General features: G+C 35.0%; 1 protein-coding gene across 1 annotated transcript; it reads left to right on the top strand.

The window, feature by feature from the left end:
• The first annotated feature begins 20,341 nt into the window (after positions 1–20,341).
• On the top strand, positions 20,342–22,374 carry LOC135092383 (uncharacterized). Its single transcript, XM_063990842.1, has 2 exons — positions 20,342–21,560; positions 21,825–22,374. Exons 1-2 carry the CDS (start codon positions 20,529–20,531, stop codon positions 22,113–22,115), a joined length of 1,323 nt encoding a protein of 440 aa, XP_063846912.1. The 5' UTR covers positions 20,342–20,528; the 3' UTR covers positions 22,116–22,374.
• The last annotated feature ends 1,007 nt before the right edge of the window (positions 22,375–23,381 follow it).

Genomic DNA, 23,381 nt, shown 5'->3' with positions numbered 1-23,381 from the left:
TACAAACCGTGAAGTGCATGCAAATCCACCTATATGGGGAAATTACACGACTTTAGCAGAAACCTGTCTTTTGAATGTTTTTCAGCAATCTCAACAATATTACTGAAAACGTGTCTTTTCAGTGATTTACTTAAAAATACGCTAAAACGGATGTAAACAAACCAATATGAAGAAATAAAATACCATTACCAAAAAGATATATTTTGATGTGTTTTTGAGCTTGTTACCTACAAAAAATGCAAAAATGGATGGAAAGCACTTTATACTGGCAAAGAAAAGGACATTACGAGAAACGAGAGTGTTTTATAGTTTGACAAGAACCACAAGGTAAAAAACTCAAAAACTCGTGTACATAAAGAAGTTTCTTACATACCAAAAAGATGAAACTCATGAATAACACTTTTAATTTTGAAACAGAAATACCTTACCAAATGTGTGTATTAGAAAAGTTTCTTACATACCAAAATGCTGAAACTCATGCATAACACTTTTAATTAAGAAATAGATTAACCTTATCAATGCCTGTGTTTTGAGTTTTTTCACATTTTTCGTCACCAAAACCCCAAATTCCATGCAAAAATAGCTTTATGTGGGAAAAAAAATGATATCACCAGAAAAGTGTCTTTTGAGTGTTTTGAGCGTGTTAGGCAATAAAGCAATAAAAAGCAGGGCAATCACATTACATGGGAATAAAAACAACTTTTACCAAGAACTTGCCTTTAAGTGTTTTTGAGCTCATTACATACCAAAACGCTAAAACGCATGCAAAACACCTTTTGTGGAGAAACAGAATAAAATTACCAAAAACATATATTTTGAGTGTTTTTGATCATGTTATCTATAAAAACGCTTAAATACATGCAAAGAACCTTATGTTCGCGAAACGAAAGGACATTAGGAGAAATGTTTATTATAAGTGTTTTTAAGTTCCTTAAATACCAAAAAGCTAAAACCTACAAATAACACTCTTTATTTAGAAAAAAAAAGTAAAAAAAATAAAAAATAGGATTTTTTATTTTTTTTTTTTTATTCATCTTCATTGGTACCGAGATGCCAAAATTCTCGGAAAATTCAGGGCTATTACATGATCAAAGAAAATGATCAAAAAAGTTAATTTTTGCTTTTTTTCGGACTCTTATGCACCAAACCCTAAAGTGCATCCAAAGACTCCTATATGAGGAAATTTAACGACCTTACCAGAAATCTGTTTTTTGAGTGTTTTTCAGCATGTTAGGCACCAAAACGACAAATAATAAGGAACTCACTCTATATGAGAATCCAAAATAACGTTGCTGAAAACGTGTTTTTTCTGTGTTTTACGTAGAAAAACGCTAAAACGGATGCAAACCAACGAATATCAAGAAATACAAAAACATTACCAAAAAGGTATATTTTGAGTGTTTTTGAGCTTGTTACCTACAAAAAAATGCGAAAATTTATGCAAAGCACTCTATGTTAGAAAAGAAATGGACTTTGTAAGAAAAGTGTATAATGAGTTTTTTATAGTTCAAAAAAAAACAAAAGGCAAAAAACACAAAAACTCGTGTATATGGAGGTTCCTAGATACCAAAATCCTGAAACTTATGGATAACACTCTTAATTGATAAACAGATCAACCTTACTAAATGCGTGTATTTTGAGTGCTTTTCACATTCTTAGTTACCGAAACCCCAAATTGCATGCGAAAATAGATTTGTGGAAAAAAAAAAATGACTTTACCAGAAAAGTGTCTTTTGAGAGTTTTTGAGCGTGATAGGCAATAAAGCACTAAAAAGCAGGGCAATCATATTACACTGGAATAACACCAATTTATACCAAAAACTTGCCTCTAAGTGTTTTTGAGCTCCTTATATACCAAACCACTAAAACGCATGCAAAACAAACTTTATGGAGAAACAGAATAATTACCAAAAACATATATTTTGAGTGTTTTTGATCATGTTATCTATAAAAACGCTTAAATACATGCAAAGAACATTATGTTTGGGAAACAAAAGGACATCATAAGAAACGTGTATTATGAGTGTTTTTTAAGTTCCTTAAGTACCAAAAAGCTAAAACCCACAAATAACACTCTTTATTTAGAAAATAAAAAATATAAAAATATAAAAATAGGATTTTTTATTTTTTGTTATTCATCTTCATAGGAACCGAGATGCAAAAATTCTGGGAAAATTCAGGGCAATCATATAATAAAAGAATATTATCAAAAAAGTTAATTTCAGCTTTTTTTTCGGACTGTTATGTACCAATCCCTAAAGTGCATGCAGAGCCTCCTATATGAGGAAATTAAACGACCTTACCAGAAATCTGTGTTTTGAGTGTTTTTTAGCTTGTTAGGCACCAAAACGATAAATAATAAGGAACTCACTCTATATTGGAATCCAAAACAAAGTTACTGAAAACATGTTTTCTCAGTGTTTTACGTAGAAAAACGGTAAAACGGATGCAAAGCAACCAATATCAAGAAATAGAAAAACGTTACTAAAAAGATATTTTTTGAGTGTTTTTGAGCTTGTTACCTACAAAAAACGCGGAAATTGATGCAAAGCACTCTATATTGGGAAACAAAAGGACATTGCAAGAAAAGTGTATAATGAGTGTTTTATAGTTCAAAAGAACCACAAGGCAAAAAACGCAAAATCTCGTGTATATGGAGAGGTATCCTAGATACAAAAATGCTAAAACTCATGTATAACACTCCTAATTGAGAAACAGAACAACCTTAATAAATGCGTGTATTTTGAGTGCTTTTCACATTCTTAGTTACCAAAACCCCAAATTGTATGCGAAAATAGATTTGTGGGAAAAAAAAATGACTTTACCAGAAAAGTGTCTTTTGAGTGTTTTTGAGCGTGATAGGCAATAAAGCACTAAAAAGGAGGGCAATCACATTACATTGGGGGAAACTAATTTTTACCAAGAACTTGCCTTTAAGTGTTTTTGAGCTCCTTATATACCAAAACAATAAAACGCATGCAAAACACTCTTTATGGTGAAACAGAATAACTTTACCAAAAACATGTATTTTGAGTGTTTTTGATCATGTTACCAATAAAAACGCTTAAATACATGCAAAGAACAGTATTTTTGGGAAACGAAAGGAGATTACGAGAAACGTGTATTATGAGTGTTTTTAAGTTCATTAATTACCAAAAAGCTAAAAGCCACAAATAACACTCTTTAAATAAATAGATAAAAAAAATACGATATTTTTGTTTCTTTCTTATTCATCTTCACAGGTACCGATATGCCAAAATTCGGGCAAAATTCAGGAAATTATGTGAAATAAGAACATTATCAAAAAAAATAAATTTAGCTTTTTTTCCGGACTGTTATGTACCAAACCCCTAAAGTGCATGCAAAGCCACCTATAAGGGGAAATTAAACGTCTTTGCCAGAAAACGGTCTTATGAGTGTTTTTCAGCATGTTAGGAACCAACACGATAAATAACATGAAAGTCAATGTATATGGGAATCCAAAACAAAATTACTAAAAACGTGTCTTTTCGGTGTTTTACGTAGAAAAACGGTAAAACGGATGCAAAAAAAAACAATATGAAGAAATAAAATAACATTAGCAATGAGAGTATTTTGAGTGTTTTTGAAATTGTTACCTACAAAAAACGCGAAAATGGATTGAAAGCACTCTATATTGGGAAGCAAAAGGACATTACGAGAAACGTGTATAATGAGTGTTTTATAGTTTCACAAGAACTACAAGCCAAAAAACGCAAAAACTCGTGTATATAGAGAAGTTTCTTACATTAAAAATGCTGAAAATCTGGAACAAACCTCTTAATTGAGAAACAGAACAATCTTACTAAATGCGTGTATTTTGATTGCTTTTCACATTCTTAGTTACCAAAACCCAAAATTGCATGTGAAACCGGCTTTATATGGGAAAAAAATGACGTTACCATAAAAATGTCTTTTGAGTGTTTTTGAGCGTGTTAGGCAGTAAAGCACTAAAAAGCAGGGCAAACACTTTACATTGGAATAAAACCAATTTTAAACAAGAACTTGCCTTTAAGTGTTTTTGAGCTCCTTATATACCAAAACACTAAAACGAATGCAAAATACACTTTATGGTGAAACAGAACATTACCAAAAACATGTATTTTGAGTGTTTTTGATCATGTTACCAATAAAACCACTGAAATACATGCAAAGAACCCTATTTTTGGGAAACGAAAGAACATTACAAGAAACGTGTATTATGAGTGTTTTGAAGTTCATTAAGTACGAAAAAGCTAAAAGCAACAAATTACACTCTTTATTGAGAAAAAATAGATAAATAAATAAAAAAATACTATATTTTTTTTTTCATTCTTATTCATATTCACAGGTAACGAGGTGCCAAAATTCGGGCAAAGTTCAGGAAATTATATGAAATAAGAACATTATCAAAAAAGTTACATTCAGCTTTTTTTTCGGACTGTTAAGTACCAAACCCCTAAAGTGCCTGCAAAGCCACCTATATGGGGAAATTAAACCTCTTTGCCAGAAAACTGGCTTATGAAAGTTTTTCAGCATATGAGGAACCAACACTATAAAACCCAAGGAGGTCAATCTATATGGGAATCCAAAACACAATTACTGCAAACGTGTCTTTTCAGTGTTTTACTTACAAAAACGCTAAAACGGATGCAAACCAACCAAAATGAAGAAATAGAATAACATTACCAAAAAGGTATATTTTGAGTGTTTTTGAAATTGTTACCTACAAAAAACGCGAAAATGGATGGAAAGCACTCTATATGAGGAAGCAAAAGGGCATTAGGAGAAACGTGTATAATGAGTGTTTTATAGTTTCCCAAGAACCACAAGGCAAAAAACGCAAATCTCGTGTATATAAAGAAGTTTCTTAGATTCCAAAGTGCTGAAACTCATGAATAAGACTTTTAATTGAGAAACAGAACTATCTTACCAAATGTGAGTATTTTGAGTGTTTTTCACATTCTTAGTTACGAAAATCCGAAATTACAAGCAAAACTAGTTTTATGTGGGAAAAAATGACATTACCAGAAAAGTGTCTTTTGAGTGTTTTAGAGCGTGATATGCAACAAAGTACTAAAAAGCAGAACAATCACATTACATGGGAATAAAACCAACTTTTACCAACAACATGCCTTTAAGTGTTTTTAACTCCTTACATAACAAAACGCTAAAACGCATACAAAACACCCTTTATGGAGAAACAAAATAACATTACCAAAAACATGAATTTTGAGTGTTTTTGATCATGTTACCTATAAAAACGCTTAAATACTTGCAAAGAACCCTATGTTTGTAAAACGAAAGGATATTACAAAAAATTGTGTATTATGAGAGTTTTTAGGTTCCTTAAGTACCAAAAAGCTAAAACACACAAATAACACTCTTTATAGAGAAAAAAAAAAATAAATAAATGAATACAACAATCTTTTTTTTTTTTTTTTTTTTGTAATTCATCTTCATAGGTACCGAGATGCTAAAATTCTGGCAAAATTCAGGGAAGTTAGGTAAAGAAAAAAAAATAATAATTTTAGCCAAACCCTGAAGTGCATGCAAAGCCACTTATATGGGAAAATTACACGAGTTTACCAGAAACCTGTACCAGAAGCAATTTCAACAATATTACTGAGAACGAGTGTTTTCAGAGATTTACGAAGAAAAACGCTAAAACAGATGGAAACCAACCAATATGAAGAAACAGAATAACATTACCAAAAAGATATATTTTGAGTGTTTTTAAGCTTGTTACCTACAATGGATGGAAAACACTCTATATTAGGAAACAAAAGAACATTACGAGAAACATGTATAATGAGTGTTTTATAGTTTCACAAGAACCACAAGGCAATAAACGCAAAAACTCGTGTATATAGAAAAGTTTCTTACATACCAAAGTGATGAAATGCATGAATAACACTTTTAATCGAGAAACAGAACTACCCTTCCAAATTGTGTATTTTGAGTGTTTTTCACTTTCATAGTTACGAAATTGCCAAATTACATGCGAAACTAGCTTTATGTGGGGAAAAAAAATGACATTACCAGAAAAGTGTCTTTTCAGTGTTTTTGAGCGTAATATGCAACAAAGCACTAAAAAGCAGAACAATCACATTACTTGGGAATAAAACCAACTTTTACGAAGAACTTGCCTTTAAGTGTTTTTAAACTCCTTACACATCAAAACGCTAAAACGCATGTAAAACACCCTTTATTGAGAAACAGAATAACATTACCAAAAATATGTATTTTGATTGTTTTTGATCATGTTACCTATAAAAACGTGTAAAGAACCCTATGTTTCTATAAGAAAAGGACATTACGAAAATCGTGTATTATGAGTGTTTTTAAGTTCCTTAAGTACCAAAAAGCTAAAACTCACAAATAACACTTTATAGAGAAAAGTTTTGTAAAAAAAAAAAATCATTATAAAAAACATAATTTTAGCTTTTTTCCGGAGTTATGTACCAAACCCTGAAGTGCATGCAAAGCCACCTATATGGAGAAATTACTCGACTTTACCAGAAACCTGTCTTTTGAGTGTTTTTTCAGCAATTTCAACAATATTACTGAAAACGTGTCTTTTCAGTGATTTACGTAGAAAAACGCTAAAACGGATGCAAACCAACCAATACGAAGAAATAGAAGAACATTACCAAAAAGATATATTTTGATGTGTTTTTGAGCTTGTTACCTAGAAAAAAAATAATAAATGCGATAATGGATGAGAAGCTCTCTATATTAGGAAAGAAAAGGACATTACTAGAAACGTGTATAATGAGTGTTTTATAGTTTCACAAGAACCACAAGGCAAAAAACTCAAATGCTCGTGTACATAAAGAAGTTTCTTACATACCAAAATGCTGAAACTCATGAACAACACTTTTAATTGAGAAACAGAACTACCTTACCGAATGTGTGTATTAGAGAAGTTTCTTACATACCAAAATGCTGAAACTCATGAATAACACTTTTAATTAAGAAACAGAACAACCTTACTAAATGTCTGTATTTTGAGTGTTTTTCACATTCTTAGTTACCAAAACCGCAAATTCCATATGAAACTAGCTTTATATGGGAAAAAAATAATATTACCAGAAAATGTCTTTCGAGTGTTTTTGAGAGTGTTAGGCAATAAAACAATAAAAAGCAGGGCAATCACATTACATTTGAATCAAACCAACTTTTACCAAGAACAAAAGACCTTTTATGGACAAACAGAATAACATTACCAAAAACATGTATTTTGAGTGTTTTTGATCATGTTATCTATAAAAACGCTTAAATACATGCAATGAACCTTATGTTTGGGAAACGAAAGGACATTACGAGAAATATGTATTATGAGTGTTTTTTAGTTCCTTAAGTACCAAAAAGCTAAAACCCACAAATAACACTTTATTTAGAAAAAAAAATAAAATAAAAAAATATAAAAAATAGGATTTATTTATTTATTTATTTTTTTTTTTTATTCATCTTCATAGGTACCGAGATGCCAAAATTCTGGGAAAATTCCGGGCTATTATATGATAAAATAAAATTATCAAAAAAGTTAATTTTAGCTATTTTTTCGGACTGTTATATACCAAACCCTAAAGTGCATGCAAAGGCTCCTATATGAGGAAATTACACGACCTTAAAAGAAATCTGTCTTTTGAGTGTTTTTCAGAATGTTAGGCTCCAAAACGATAAATAAATAAGGAACTCACTCTATATGGGAATCCAAAATAAAACTACTGAAAACGTCTCTTCTCAGTGTTTTACGTAGAAAAACGCTAAAACGGATGCAAACCAACCAATATAAAAAAATAGAAAAACATTACCAAAAAGGTATATTTTGAGTGTTTTTGAGCTTGTTATCTACAAAAAAAACGCGAAAATTGATGCAAAGCACTATATTAGGAAAAAAAAAAGGACATTACAAGAAAAGTGTATAATGAGTGTTTTATAGTTCAAAAGAACCAAAAGGCAAAAAACGCAAAAATTTGTGGATATGGAGATGTTTCCTAGATACCAAAATGCTGAAACTCATGAATAACATTTATAATTTAGAAACAGAACAACCTTACTAAATGCGTGTATTTTGAGAGCTTTTCACATTTTTGGTTAACAAAACCCCAAATTGCATGCGAAACCAGCTTTATGTGAGAAAAAAATGACATTACCAGAAAAATGTCTTTTGAGTGTTTTTGAGCCTGATAGGCAATAAAGCACTAAAAAGCAGGGCAATCACATTACATTTGAATAAACCCAATTTTTATCAAGAACTTGACTTTAAGTGTTTTTGAGCTCCTTATATACTAAACCGCTAAAACGCATGTAAAACAATTTTTATGGAAAAACAGAATAAAATTACCAAAAACATGTATTTTGAGTGTTTTGGATCATGTTATCTATAAAAACGCTTAAATACATGAAAAGAACCTTATGTTTTGGAAACAAAAGGACATTACGAGAAACGTATATTACAAGTGTTTTTAAGGTTGTTAAGTACCAAAAACCTAAAACCCACTCTTTATTTGAAAAAAATAAATAAAAAAAAAAAAATAGGATTTTTTTTTTTCGTTGTTTATCTTCATAGGTACCGAAATGCCAAAATTCAGGCAAAATTCAAGGCAATTATATAAGAGAATATTATAAAAAAAGTTCATTTTAGCTTTTTTTTCGGACTGTTATGTACCAAACACTAAAGTGCATGCAAAGCCTCCTATATGAGAAAATTAAACGACCTTACCAGAAATCGGTCTTTTGTGTGTTTTTCAGCAAGTTAGGCACCAAAACGATAAATAATAAAGAACTCACTCTATATGGGAATCCAAAACAAAATGACTGAAAATGTATCTTCTCAGTGTTTTACGTAGAAAAAAGCAAAAACTCGTGTATATAAAGAAGTTTCTTAGATACCAAAATGCTGAAACACATGAATAACAATCTTATTTCAGAAACAGAACAACCTTAGCAAATTTTCCTTAGCTGTATTTTGAGTGTTTTTTTATATTCCTAGTTAGCAATACCCAAAATAGCATGCGAAACTAGCTATATGAGTGAAAAAAATGACATTACCAGAAGTGTCTTTTAATTGTTCTTGAGCGTGTTAGGCAATGAAGTACTAAAAAGCAGGGTAATCACATTATATGGGAATAAAACCAAGAGTTTTACCAAGAACTTGCCAATATGTGTTTTTGAGCTCCTTACATACTAAACCGCTAAAACCCATGGAAAACAAACTTTATGGAGAAACAAAATAACATTACCAAAAACATGTATTTTGAGTGTTTTTGATAATGTTATCTATAAAAACGCTTAAATACATGCAAAGAACCTTATGTTTGGGAAACGTAAGGACATTACGAAAAACGTGTATTATGAGTGTATTTAAGTTCCTTAACTACCAAAAAGCTAAAACCCACAAATAACACTCGTTATTTAGAAAAAAATAAAAAAAATAAATAAATAAATAAAAGATTTTTTTTTCTTTTTTTTTTCTTTTGTTATTCACCTTTATAGGTACCGAGATACCAAAATTCTGGAAAAATTAGGGCAATTATATGATAAGAGAATATTATCAAAAAGATTGTTATTAGCTTTTTTTTCGGACTGTTATGTACGAAACACTAAAGTGCATGCAAAGCATCCCATATGAGGAAATTAAATGACCTTACCAGAAATCTGTGTTTTGAGTGTTTTCAGCATGTTAGGCACCAAAACGATAAATAATGAGGAACTCACTCCATATGGCAAACCAAAACAAAATTACTGAAAACGTGTCTTCTCAGTGTTTTACGTAGGAAAACGCTAAAACCAACCAATATCAAGAAGTAGAAAAACATTACCAAAAAGGTATATTTTGAGTGTTTTTGAGCTTTTTACCTACAAAAAAACGCGAAAATTGATGCAAAGCACTCTATATTTGGAAACAAAGGGACATTGCGAGAAAAGTGTATAATGAATGTTTTATAGTTCAAAAGAACCACAAGACAAAAAACGCAAAAACTCGTGCTAAAACTTCTTTATAGAGAGAAAAAAAAATAAATAAATAAAAAAATAGGATTTTTTTTATTTTGTTATTCTTCTTCATAAGTACCGAGATGCTAAAATTCTGGCAAAATTCAGGGAAATTATGTGAAAAAAGAACATTATCAAAAAAGTTAATTTCATCTTTTTTTTCGGACTGTTATGTACCAAACCCTAAAGTGCATGCAAAGCTAACTATATGAGGAAATTAAACGACTTTACGAGATACCTGTGTTGTGAGAGTTTTTCAGCATGTTAGTCACAAAAACAATAATTAATATGGAAGTCATTATATGTGGGAATCCAAAACAAAATTACTGAAAACGTGTCTTTTCCGTGTTTTACGTAGAAAAACGCTAAAACGGATGCAAACCAACCAATATGAAGAAATAGAATAACATTACCAAAAATTTACATTTTGAGTGTTTTTGAGCTCTTTACTTACAAAAAACATGAAAATGGATGCAAAGCTCTCTATATTGGTTAACAAAAGGACATTACGAGAAATGTGTATAATGAGTGTTTTATAGATTCTGAAGAACCACAAGGCAAAAAACGCAAAAACTCTTATATATGGAGAAGTTTCTTAGATACCAAAATGCTGAAACTCCTGAATAACACTCTTAATTGAGAAACAGAACAACCTTACCAAATGCGTGTATTTTGAGTGTTTTTCACATTCCTAGTTACCAAAACCCCAAATTGCATGTGAAAGTGGCTTTATGTGGTTAAAAAATGACATTACCAGGAAAGTGTCTTTTAAGTGTTTTTTTTTTTAGCATGATAGGCAATAAAGCAATAAAAAGCAGTGTAATCACATTACATAGGAATAAAACCAACTTTTAGCAAGAACTTGCCTTTAAGTGTTTTTGAGCTCCTTATATACCAAAACGCTAAAAAAAAAGCATGCAAAACACCCTACATGGAGAAACATCGTAACATTACCAAAAACATGTATTTTGAGTGTTTTTGATCATGTTACCTATAAAAGCACTTAAGTACATGCAAAGAACCTTATGTTTGAGAAACGAAAGAACATTTCGAGAAACGTGTATTATGAGTGTTTTTTTAAGTTCCTTAAGTACCAAAAAGCTAAAACCCACAAATAACACTCTTTATAGAGAAAAAAAATAAGTAAAAAAAATAGGAATTTTTTTTGTTATTCATCTTCATAGGTACCGAGATGCCAAATTTCTGGAAAAATTCAGGGAAATTATGTGAAAAAAGAACATTATGAAAAAAAGTTAATTTATCTTTTTTTTCGGACTGTTATGTACCAAACCCTAAAGTGCATCCAAAGCCTCCTATATTGGGAAATTAAACGATTTTACCAGAAACCTGTCTTTTGAGTGTTTTTTAGCATGTTAGGCACCAAAACGATAAATAAATGGGAATCCATCACAAAATTACTGAAAAAAGTCTTTTAAGTGTTTTACGTAGAAAAACGCTAAACAGGATGCAAACCAACGAATATGAAGAAATAGAATAATATTACCAAAAAAGTATATTTTTAATGTTTTTGAGCTTTTTACCTTCAAAAAATGCGAAAATGGATGGAAAGCACTCTATATTGGGATACAAAAGGACATTACGAGAAATGTGTATAATGAGTGTTTTATAGTTTCACAAGAACCACAAGGCAAAAAACGCAAAAACTCGTGTATATAAAGAATTTTCTTAGATACCGAAATGCTGAAACTCAAGAATAACACTCTTAATTAAGAATACAGAATAACTTTACCAAATGCGTGTATTTTGAGTGCTTTTCACATTCTTAGTTACCAAAACCCCAAATTGCATGCGAAACTAGCTTTATGTGGGAAAAAAAATGACATTACCAAATAGTTTTTGAGCGTGATAGGCAATAAAGCAGTAAAAAGCACGGGAATCACATTACATGGGAAGAAAACGAACTTTTACCAAGAACTTGCCTTAAAGTGTTTTTGAGCTCCTTACATACCAAAACGCTAAAACGCATGCAAAACACCCTTTATGGAGAAGCAGAATAATATTACCAAAAAACATGTATTTTGAGTGTTTTTCATCATGTTACCTATAAAAAAAGCTAAAATACATGGAAAGAGCCCTATGTTTGGAAAATGAAAGGACGTTACGAGAAACGTGTATTATGAGTTTTTTTTTAAGTTCGTTAAGTATTAGAAAGCTAAAACCCACAAATAACACTCTTTATAGAGTGTTTTCGTACCTATCAATGTGAAAAACACTCAAAAAGCACATTTTTAGTAATCTTTTTCTTTTCTCCATATAGACTGTTCTTCAATGCGTCAAATAGATCTTGGTACCTAAAAAAAAAAAAAAAATAACACTTATTATAAAAGTTTCTTCTAATGTCTTTTCGTTTCCTCATGCAAAGTATTTTGCATGCATTTATGTTTCTTTTTATATGTAAAAAGAAAAAAAATTGTTTATGGTAATAAGGGGTGTTTTGCATACATCTCAGCGTTATGGTACGTAAGTAGCTGAAAATACCCAAAAGATAAATTTTTGGTTGACTTTTTCTTTCATATAGGTAGCTTTCCATGCTTTTTATAACTTTGGTACCTAACAACAACTATCGACACTCAAAAGACATGTTTCTGGAAATATCGTTTCATCTTCCCATAGATGGTGCTCTGGAGTCATTTTGACGTTTTGGTACATAAAATTGTGAAAAACACAAAATAAACGTTTTTGGTAATGTTCTGTTTCTCCATATACAGTGGTACTAAATAGTTTTCGCGTTTGGTACCTAAGACGCTCAAAAACACTAATGGCATCTTTCTCGTAATGTCCTTTATTTTATTCATATTGGGTGATTTCCATGCATTTTGGCGTTTTTGTTACGTAACAATGTGAAAAAACACTCAAAATATACGTTTTCGGTAATGTTTTTCTGTTTCTTCATATATAATGTTATACATGCGTTTCTGCATTTTGCTACCTAAGAATCTCAAAAACACTGATAAATGAAGTGTCTTTTTATTTCTTTTCGTATCGAATTTTAGGATGTTTTGCATGCATTTTTGCTTTTTTTTGTACGTAAGATAAAAAAAAACTCAAAATGCACGTTTCTGGTAATGTTATTCTGTTTCTCCATAAAATATGCTTTGCATGCATTTTAGCGTTTTGGTACGTAAGTAGCTGTCAAAAAACTCTCAAAAGACACGCTTTTGGTAATGTTTTGCTTTTCCAAATAGGGAGTTTTCGTTGCTTTTTAGCGTTTTGGTATCTAATATTGTTGTGTTTCTCTAAAGAGAGTATTATTTATGCATTTTCGCGTTTTGGTACCTGAGAAACTCAAAAACACTCTATATATAAGTTTCTCATAATGTCGTTGGTTACTTTTTTTTTTTGCGTAACAAGCTCAAAACATTGAAAATACACGCTTTTTTGGTAATGTTATTCAGTTTTTCCAAAGCGTTTTGGATGCGTTTAAGTGTTTTTGTATGTAAGTAGCTCATAAGCACTGAAATTAATAGTTTTTGTAATCTTTTGTGTTCTCTTATAGGGTGCTTTCCTTGGTTTTTAGCTTCTTGGTACCTAACATGCTCATAAACAGTGAAAGGACATGTTTCTGGAAATGTTTCCTTTCCCCATATAGTATGCTTTGCATGCATTTTCGCGTTGCGGTACCTAATAACGTGAAAAAAGCCTTAAAACACAAGGGTTGTTTAATCTTGTTCCGTTTCTCCATATAGAGTATTATTCATACGTTTTAGTGTTCTGGTACCTATGAAGCTTAATACCACTCAAAATATACGTTTCTTTTAATGTTTTCTTTTCCTCTTTTAGAGTTATTTGCATGTATTTTTTCGTTTTTGTACGTAACAGGCGCAAAACTTCTCAAAATGCATGTTTTTGGTAAAGCTGTTGAGTTTCTCCATAAAGTGTGTTTCCAACCGTTTTAGCGGTTTGGTATGTAAGTACCTCAAAACACTTAATGTTTTCCCATTTACGACACTTTCCATGCTTTTTAAGAGCTTTTTGTGCCTAACACACTCATAAACTCTCAAAAGACATGTTTCTGGAAATGTCGTTTATTTTCCCAATATCCCAAAAATTTGATACCTAACAAAGCTAAATACACTTAAAATGCACGTTTTCTCCATACAGAAGGCAAATCGTGCGTTTTATCGTTTCGGTACCTAATAAGCTGAAAAAAAAACTCATAATACTGGTTTCTCTTAATGTCTTTTCGTTTTCTTATTTGGGTACTTTATATGCATTTTGACGGTTTTCTACATAACAAGCTGAAAAATCGCCCAAAATGCTCGTTTTTGGTAATGTTTTTGTTTCTGCAGGAAGGGTGTTTTGCATGTCTTATCGTTTTGGTACATTATAAACTTAAAAACTTCCAAAGCGTGTTAGGTAAACAGGCACTAAAAAAGCAGGGCAATCACATTACATTGGAATAAAACCAATTTTTAACAAGAACTTGCCTTTAAGTGTATTTGAGCTCCTTATATACCAAAACACTAAAATGCATGCAAAATACACTTTATGGTGAAAAAGAATAACATTACGAAAAAACATACATTTTGAGTGTTTTTGATCATGTTACCAATAAAAACGCTTAAATACATGCAAAAACCCTATTTTTGGGAAACGAAAGGACATTACGAGAAACGTGTATTATGAGTGTTTTTAAGTTCATTAAGTACGAAAAAGCTAAAAGCCACAAATTACACTCTTTATTGAGAAAAAAAAAATTAAAATACGATATTTTTTTTTTCATTCTTATTCATCTTCACAGGTAACGAGGAGCCAAAATTTGGGCAAAGTTCAGGAAATTTTATGAAATAAGAATATTATCAAAAAAGTTAAATTTAGCTTTTTTTTCGGACTGTTATGTACCAAACCCCTAAATTGCATGGAAAGCCACATATATTGGGAAATTAAACGTCTTTGCCAGAAAACTGTCTGATGAGTGTTTTCCAGCATGTTAGGAACCAACACCATAATACCCAAGGAAGTCAATCTATATGGGAATCCAAAAAAAAATTACTGAAAACGTGTCTTTTCGGTGTTTTACGTAGAAAACGCTAAATCGGATGCAAACCAACCAAAATGAAGAAATAGAAAAACATTACCAAAAAGGTATATTTTGAGTGTTTTTGAAATTGTTACCTACAAAAAACGCGAAAATGGATGGAAAGCACTCTATATTGGGAAGCAAAAGGCACCAAAAAGCATGTTAGGCACCAAAACGATAAATAATATGAAAGTCACTCTATATGGAAATCCAAAACAAAATTCCTGAAAACGTGTCTTTTAAAAGATTTACGTAGAAAAACGCTAAAACAGATACAAACCAACCAATATGAAGAAGTAGAATAACATTACCAAAAAAGTATATTTTGTGTGTTTTTGAGCTTGTTACATAAAAAAAAACGCGAAAATAGATGCAAAGCACTCTATATAAGGAAAAAAAAGGACATAACGAGAAACGTGTATAATGAGTGTTTTATAGTTTCACCAGAATCACAAGGCAAAAAATGCAAAAACTCGGTTATATGGAGAAGTTTCTAAGATACCAAAATACTGAAACCCATGAATATCACTCTTAATAAAAAAACAGAACAACATTACTAAATGCGTGTATTTTGAGTGTTTATTTTACATTCTTAGTTACCAAAACCCCAAATTTCATGCTAAACTAGCTTTATGTGGGAAAAAAATGACATTACCAGAAAAGTGTCTTTGAGTGTTTTTGAGCATGTTAGGCAATAAAGCACTAAAAAGCAAGGTGATCACATTACATGGGAATAAAACCAACTTTTACGAAAAACTTGCCTTTTAGTGTTTTTGACACGCATTTAGTAAGGTTGCTCTGTTTCTCAATTAATAATGTTTTTCATGAGTTTCAGCATTTTGTTATATAGGAAACTTCTCCATATACACGAGTTTTTTGCGTTTTTTTCCTCGTGTTTTTTTTTTTTTTTTTTAACTAAAAAACATTCATTATACACTTCTCGCAATGTCCCTTTGTTTCCCAATATAGAGTGCTTTGTATCCATTTTCGCGTTTTTTTGTAGGTAACAAGCTCAAAAACACTCAAAATATACATTTTTGGTAATGTTTTTCTGCTTCTTGATATTGGTTGGTTTGTATCAGTTTTAGCGTTTTTCTACGTAAAACACTAAGACATGTTTTCAGTAATTTTGTTTTGGATTCCCACATAGAGTGAGTTCCTTATTATTTATCGTTTTGGTGCCTAACATGCTTAAAAACACTCAAAGGACAGATTTCTGGTGAGGTCTTTAATTTCCTCATAAGGGAGGCTTTTGCATGTCTTTTCAGTGTTTCTGAGCGTGTTACGCAATAAAGCACTAAAAGCCAGGGCAATCACATTACATGGGAATAAAACCAAATTTTACCAAGAACTTGCCTTTAAGAGTTTTTGAGGTCCTTACATACCAAAACGCTAAAACGCATACAAAATACATTTTATGGAGAAACAGAATAACATTACCAAATACATGTATACTGAGTGTTTTTGATCATGTTATCTATAAAAACGCTTAAATACATGCAAAGAATCTTATGTTTGGGAAAGAAAAGGACATTACGAGAAACGTGTATAATGAGTGTTTTTTTTAAATTCCTTTTGTACCAAAAAGCTAAAACCCACAAATAACACTTTTTAGAAAAAAAATAATTAATTAAAAAAAAATAAAAAATTAGAATTTTTTTTTTTTTTTTTTTCCATTTTCTTAGGTACCGAATTGCCAAAATTCTGCCAAAATTCAGGGAATTTATGTGGAAAAAAGAACATTATCATGAAAGTTAATTATAGCTTTTGTCACACACGTGACTACTCTACCACGGAACCAGGTGCCTGCCTCTCAACTCGTGGCGCTGCCACGTGTATAGCTTGAGGCATACTGGATACGTGACCTCTAGCAGGCTACCAAGCCGATAACGAGGGGTGGAGTTCCATCGAGCTTCAGTCTCCTCCAAGGGTCGCTACAGCTCTGAGGTCGCCTTGGCATACGCTGGGAGCCTCATATACACTCGAGAGCGGTGGTAAGAGTTACACCAGTGTTACACACCCACACACACACACACAAACACATTTATATTTATTTTCTATTATGTATATGTAAAGGTGTTTATTTTTTGTAATTTGTATCTATATGCATTTACTAACTTGGCTTAAGTTATTAACTGAACCAGTCTTTTAAGTTATTCAGTCCAGTTCAGATTGCCACTCCTTGTTACTTACTTTTACTTACTTCAATAATCTTCAATTTTGTATTGTTACTTAATTTAAGGGTTAACTTTAAGATATTAAATAGCAGTTAAAATGTCTCCTTTTCTCTTTTCTTTTAACCCTTCCATTGTTAGTGTGAGCAACACCCCTTCATGGTCCATCCCCTAGAGTTCAGTGTATGCTCACACGTAACAATTGGGGGTTCCGTCCGGGATATTACACATGTTTACACATACATATAACTACACTAGTTCCTTTCCTGCTCTCGAGTGTATATGAAGTTGTGCTTATTTCTTTGTTGGTGAATTTTTGCGTTTTTCCGCTTTAAAAGTACGCGAGGTACCGGCTTCTAGTCATAAAAGCGTTAAAAACCTAACAATTGATTTCCTCAGTGTTGCTTTAGTGTCGGTTCGATTCCCCCTAGTAGTGACCTTCACCCCGAACTCCGAGACTCCTTAAAACTTGGGAACTTGCGTTCCACTCTTTGCTTGAAAGCAGCGAATACGGCAAGCCATTACAAGTGCTTAAGTGTTAGTTCTATGGTAGTCATTTTGGGGCAGTGATCATCGCTACACTTCTTCGATTCGTTGCCTCTTCAGAAGCACAGTTAAGGCGTTGCTAACCTTGACTCAACTAGACTCAAAAACGAGTCTCTGTCGATGCACGCGGGTCAACTCATTTCCCTCCGACTCGTGGTTTCGAACCTGTCGTTCACGCGGGTCTTTCCGACTCGTGGTGGCGAACCTAGGTCTTGGATCAGGTTTCAGTGTAGGGCTCAGACACACTTGATTTGGTTCAATTGACCTCACGCTCATTAATCATGTCGCATGAGTTAAACTTGGACGCATTTTGCAGTAATCCTTCTGTGGCGGAGCTACAAACTGCCAAAGTGACAAAGAATAATTTAAAGTACATAGCCCGACAGTTTGATCTCTCATATCCGTCTGACATTCGGAAGGAAGAACTCCGAACTCAAATCCTAGTTCACCTTGGAGGTGAAGCCACTAGTGCTGCTTCACAGCACGACGCCAGTTTAATGCTCGAACTCGAAAAGCTGAAACTAATGGCAGCAAGAGAAAGAGAGAGAGAAGAGAGAGAACTAAGGCGAGAAGAACTAGCTTTTCAAAAAGAAAAAGCGGAAAGAGATCTGGCATATGTAAAAGAAAAGAGGAAAAAGAAAGAGAGGAGAGAGAAAAAGAAAGAGAGGAGAGAGAAAAAGAAAGAATCCACGAGACCCAACTCGCACAATTAAAATCTCGATCAACCACCACAGCTGACCTCAAACAAAAGTTAACAAAATATCTCTCACTACTTCCTCAGTTCTCTGACAAAGACCCCGAAACTTTCTTTGGACAGTTCGAGGACACAGCAGTACATTTTGAACTGCCCCGAGAAGACTGGCCTTGGCTTCTTAAACCCAAACTCAGCCAAAAGGCTTTAACTATTTTGAACGGCCTCGAAAACAACACGGATTACGACTGTGTCAAACAGGGCATCCTAGCGGCGTACTCCATTACCACAGAAGGATACCGTCAGTCTTTTCGAAAAATGTTCAAAACTCCGCAACAAACCTATCTAGAGTTTGCCTCAGAGAAACTGAGGGCTCTCAAGCGTTGGCTTAAGTCAGCCGCGATAACCACGTACGACGAATTAGTAAATCTCTTAGCCTTAGAAGAGTTCATGCGTAAGCTCCCTTACTCAGTAATGTTACACATCACCAACAAAGAAGAAACAGATCTTCTCAAAGCCGCTCAGTTAGCGGACCTTTTCTCCCTGGTGAATCGCAAGGCAACCTCAGACAAGCTGACCGAGACTCCTAGTGGTAAGATAAACTCAGGTAACTCAGGGGTTGGTAAAATGAGCGGCAGTAGTACTGGACCACCTCTATTTTGTGCTTTTTGTAAACAGCCGGGGCACCTCATAAAGAACTGTCCTAATCCCAAGTGCAAGGTAGCTCAAACATATCCTGCCAAGCCAGTTGCTTCCATACAAGCTCTTCCCTCCTTCCCTGTACCTAAAGACTTATTTGAGCCTTTCAGGTCTGTAGGCACCATCAGCATTGATAACAAGGATCACCCAGTTAAGATTGTCAGAGACACCTGTTCAGCTCAGTCCCTAGTGCTGAAGTCAGCAGTCCCTGGTATTGAACAGTGTTACACAGGTGAAAAGGTATATTTAAAAGACTTCCATGACCCCTTCCCCATTGCATTAGCTAAAGTACATCTTGATAGCCCACTAGTAAGAGGTGAAGTGATAATAGGAGTTAGTGAAGAACCAGCCTTACCCATCCCTAATGCTCAACTACTCCTCGCTAATGACCTAGCTGGCAGTAAGGTGACTCCCCCTTTGGTAATTAGTGACACAATGCTGATGGATAACCCCACTGTACAGTTAGAAGAGCAACAACCAGGCTTATTCCCTGTTTGTGTCACTACTCGTGCACAAGCAAGGAAATCTGATCAGTCTTTCTCACTTCCAAAGAAGAGCCCATCCCCACTTGAACTCAATCAAATATTTTCTGAAAAACTTCTCACTGAGGCTCAACAGGAAGACACTACTTTGACTCAATTTCATGACAAGGTTATCCCTCCAGATCAAATTACTCATTACCCTGCCTTTTACAAACAGGATGGAGTTCTCATGAGAGTGTTCCGGCCCTCTAAGGTCCCAGATGATGCTGCTTGGGCAGAAGCCCACCATGTGGTTGTGCCTACCATACTCAGACATTCCATACTAGAGATCGCTCATGAAAGTTTTGCTGGTCACTTGAGCATCAAGAAGACATGTGAGAAGATCCTCGCTGAATTTTACTGGCCAGGATTAAGGGAGGATGTGAAGAATTATGTCAGTACTTGTCATCTCTGCCAGATAGCGGGTAAACCTAACGTAACTATCCCACCCTACCCTCTCCAACCTATTGCTGTTCCCTCAGAACCATTTCATAAAATAATAATTGACATTGTGGGGCCTCTTCCAAAAACCAAGAAAGGTAATGAATATATCCTAACAATTCTTGACCCAACAACTAGGTATCCCGAAGCCTTTCCGATGCGTAAAATCAACACCAACTCTATTGTGTCCAAGCTAAACCACTTCTTTACTACCTTCGGGACTCCTCAAACCATTCAGAGTGACCGAGGAACTAATTTCACTAGCGTTCTCTTCACAGAGGTGTTAAAAGAGCTTGGTATCGCACAAACCTTGTCTTCTGCCTATCACCCGCAGTCACAGGGCGCTCTAGAAAGATTTCATCAGACACTGAAAGGACTTCTACGCAAATTCTGTCAAGAGCAGGAGAGCGAATGGGATGACGCACTCCCCTACATGCTTTTTGCCATCAGGGAAGCACCTAACGAGAGTACAGGTCGAGCTCCTGTTCGGTAGGAAAGTGCGGGGACCATTAAGGATTATTAAAGACAAATTGTTAGATTCCACTACCCACAAACTTGTCTCTGTAACTAAATACTTGAACAACCTTAAAGCCACACTCACTAAAGTTCGCACCTTTGCTGATAACAACTTACACAAATCTCAAAACACCATGAAGAAACACTTTGATCAGAAGGCCAGAGTTAGAGTATTTGATAGAGGTGATCAAGTCCTTGCATTCATACCCACACCTAAACACCCATTACAAGTAAAGTATCATGGTCCCTATGAGGTAGTGGAAAAGGTAGGAGATAACAACTACATAATAAACACTCCAGACCGCCGAAAGGCAACACAGTTAATACACGTTAATCTCCTAAAAATGTATAAATGTAGAACCCCTGTGACTGGCGCCCAACCAACCCCTAGAGTAGCTTCCTGTGGTACCATTGAACCCCAGGAGGCTGACTCAGAGTTAAAACCTGCCTCTGTGTGTTCATTGATGTATGATAAATGTATTACCACTGAGATTGACACAAACACCATACATCCCAAGGACACGCAAAACAACACCTACATTATCGAACACTTAGATGATCAGCTCCGTCATCTTTCATCCTCTCGAGCACTGGATATCTCAAGATTGATCTCTGAGTATGACGCGTTCGGTGACCATCCTAAAATCTGTAATGTCCTCCGCCATGATGTGAAGGTGCTTCCAGGGACCTTCCCTATCAAGCAGTCTCCCTACAGAGTCAACCCCCGGAAACGAGAACAGATGCAGAAGGAGGTCCAGTACTTATTAGAGCAGGGCTTGGCTATACCCAGCAGCTCCCCATGGGCATCACCCTGCCTCCTAGTACCCAAGGAGGACGGACAACTGCGATTCTGCACGGATTACCGACGGGTCAACGCCGTCACCATTCCTGACGCCTATCCTCTGCCTCGGGTAGACGACCTGATAGATGAAGTGGGTCAAGCCAAATTTGTTACTAAGCTGGACCTATTAAAAGGGTATTATCAAAAAGCCCTTACTGAAAGAGCTCAGATAGTCTCTGCCTTCATCACCCCTTTTGGACTTTTCCAGTATGTAGTAGCCCCATTTGGCATGAGGAATTGCCCCGCTACTTTCCAGAGGGCAATGAACAAGGTAATGCAGGGATTAAAAGGAGTGCTGGTTTACTTAGATGATATTCTTATTTTTTCACATGACTGGGATGACCACCTGTACCAGATCCAGAATGTGCTCAGCCGTCTGCAGGAAGCGAACCTCACCGTGAAGCTGGCGAAGTCTACGTTCGGAGCTGCCACCGTCTCCTACCTAGGACATCAGATTGGACAAGGCTCCGTCCGGCCCAAGACCGCTAACGTCGACGCAGTACTGAAGTACCCAACTCCCACTACTCGACGCGAGCTCCGCCGCTTCCTGGGCATGGCGGGGTTCTACCGGCGTTTCTGTCCAAACTTCGCAGACGCAGCTGGGCCACTTACTAGACTAACTAGTGGGAATGTGGCGTACGAATGAACCCCTGCCTGCCAACATGCCTTCAATCAACTTAAGAACTTGCTTGCTCGGGAACCGGTTTTGCGTGCGGCCGACTTCAGTAAACCCTTCATCATACATACTGACGCCAGTGATCACGCTTCGGGTGCCGCCCTCCTGCAAGAATCTGACGGAATCTTTCACCCAGTCGCCTACCACTCCGAGAAGTTCAACATCCATCAGAAGAATTACAGCACTATCGAGAAAGAACTTTTAGCCATTATCTCTGCCATCAAGAAGTTTGAGTACTATCTTCAGTCCAACACCCAGCCACTCCAAATCTACACTGACCACAACCCTTTGACTTTTCTCAACAGGAACCGCTTCACTAACCAACGTCTGCTACGGTGGTCTCTACAGCTCCAGCCTTACCACATTGAAATGCACCATATTAAGGGACTGGACAACTGCCTTGCTGACACTTTGTCTCGCCTTCCCACTACACCTCGCATCACTACCCATCGCGACCCTGAGGACCCTAGGATCCTGTTGCCGGGGATGCAGTCGTGCCTTGTGAACCGGTCGATGGAGGCAGCCGAGGGCCGAGCACTGCCAGAAGAACCATCTACCGGGCCCCAGACTACACACGTTCTGGTGGATTCAACCTTCACGGGACAGGAACCACCTCACTTCTCTAATGACGCAGAGTCATTCCTTCTGCGTCATCCTAAGAAGGGGGGAATGTCACACACGTGACTACTCTACCACGGAACCAGGTGCCTGCCTCTCAACTCGTGGCGCTGCCACGTGTATAGCTTGAGGCATACTGGATACGTGACCTCTAGCAGGCTACCAAGCCGATAACGAGGGGTGGAGTTCCATCGAGCTTCAGTCTCCTCCAAGGGTTGCTACAGCTCTGAGGTCGCCTTGGCATACGCTGGGAGCCTCATATACACTCGAGAGCGGTGGTAAGAGTTACACCAGTGTTACACACCCACACACACACACACATAAACACACACACACACACACAAACACATTTATATTTATTTTCTATTATGTATATGTAAAGGTGTTTATTTTTTGTAATTTGTATCTATATGCATTTACTAACTTGGCTTAAGTTATTAACTGAACCAGTCTTTTAAGTTATTCAGTCCAGTTCAGATTGCCACTCCTTGTTACTTACTTTTACTTACTTAAATAATCTTCAATTTTGTATTGTTACTTAATTTAAGGGTTAACTTTAAGATATTAAATAGCAGTTAAAATGTCTCCTTTTCTCTTTTCTTTTAACCCTTCCATTGT

Source organism: Scylla paramamosain, chromosome 40 (genome assembly GCF_035594125.1).
Source record: "Scylla paramamosain isolate STU-SP2022 chromosome 40, ASM3559412v1, whole genome shotgun sequence".
NCBI lineage: Eukaryota > Metazoa > Arthropoda > Malacostraca > Decapoda > Portunidae > Scylla > Scylla paramamosain.
The sequence above is the reverse complement of the archived record's forward strand: the minus strand, read 5'-3'. Positions and strand labels throughout refer to the sequence as shown.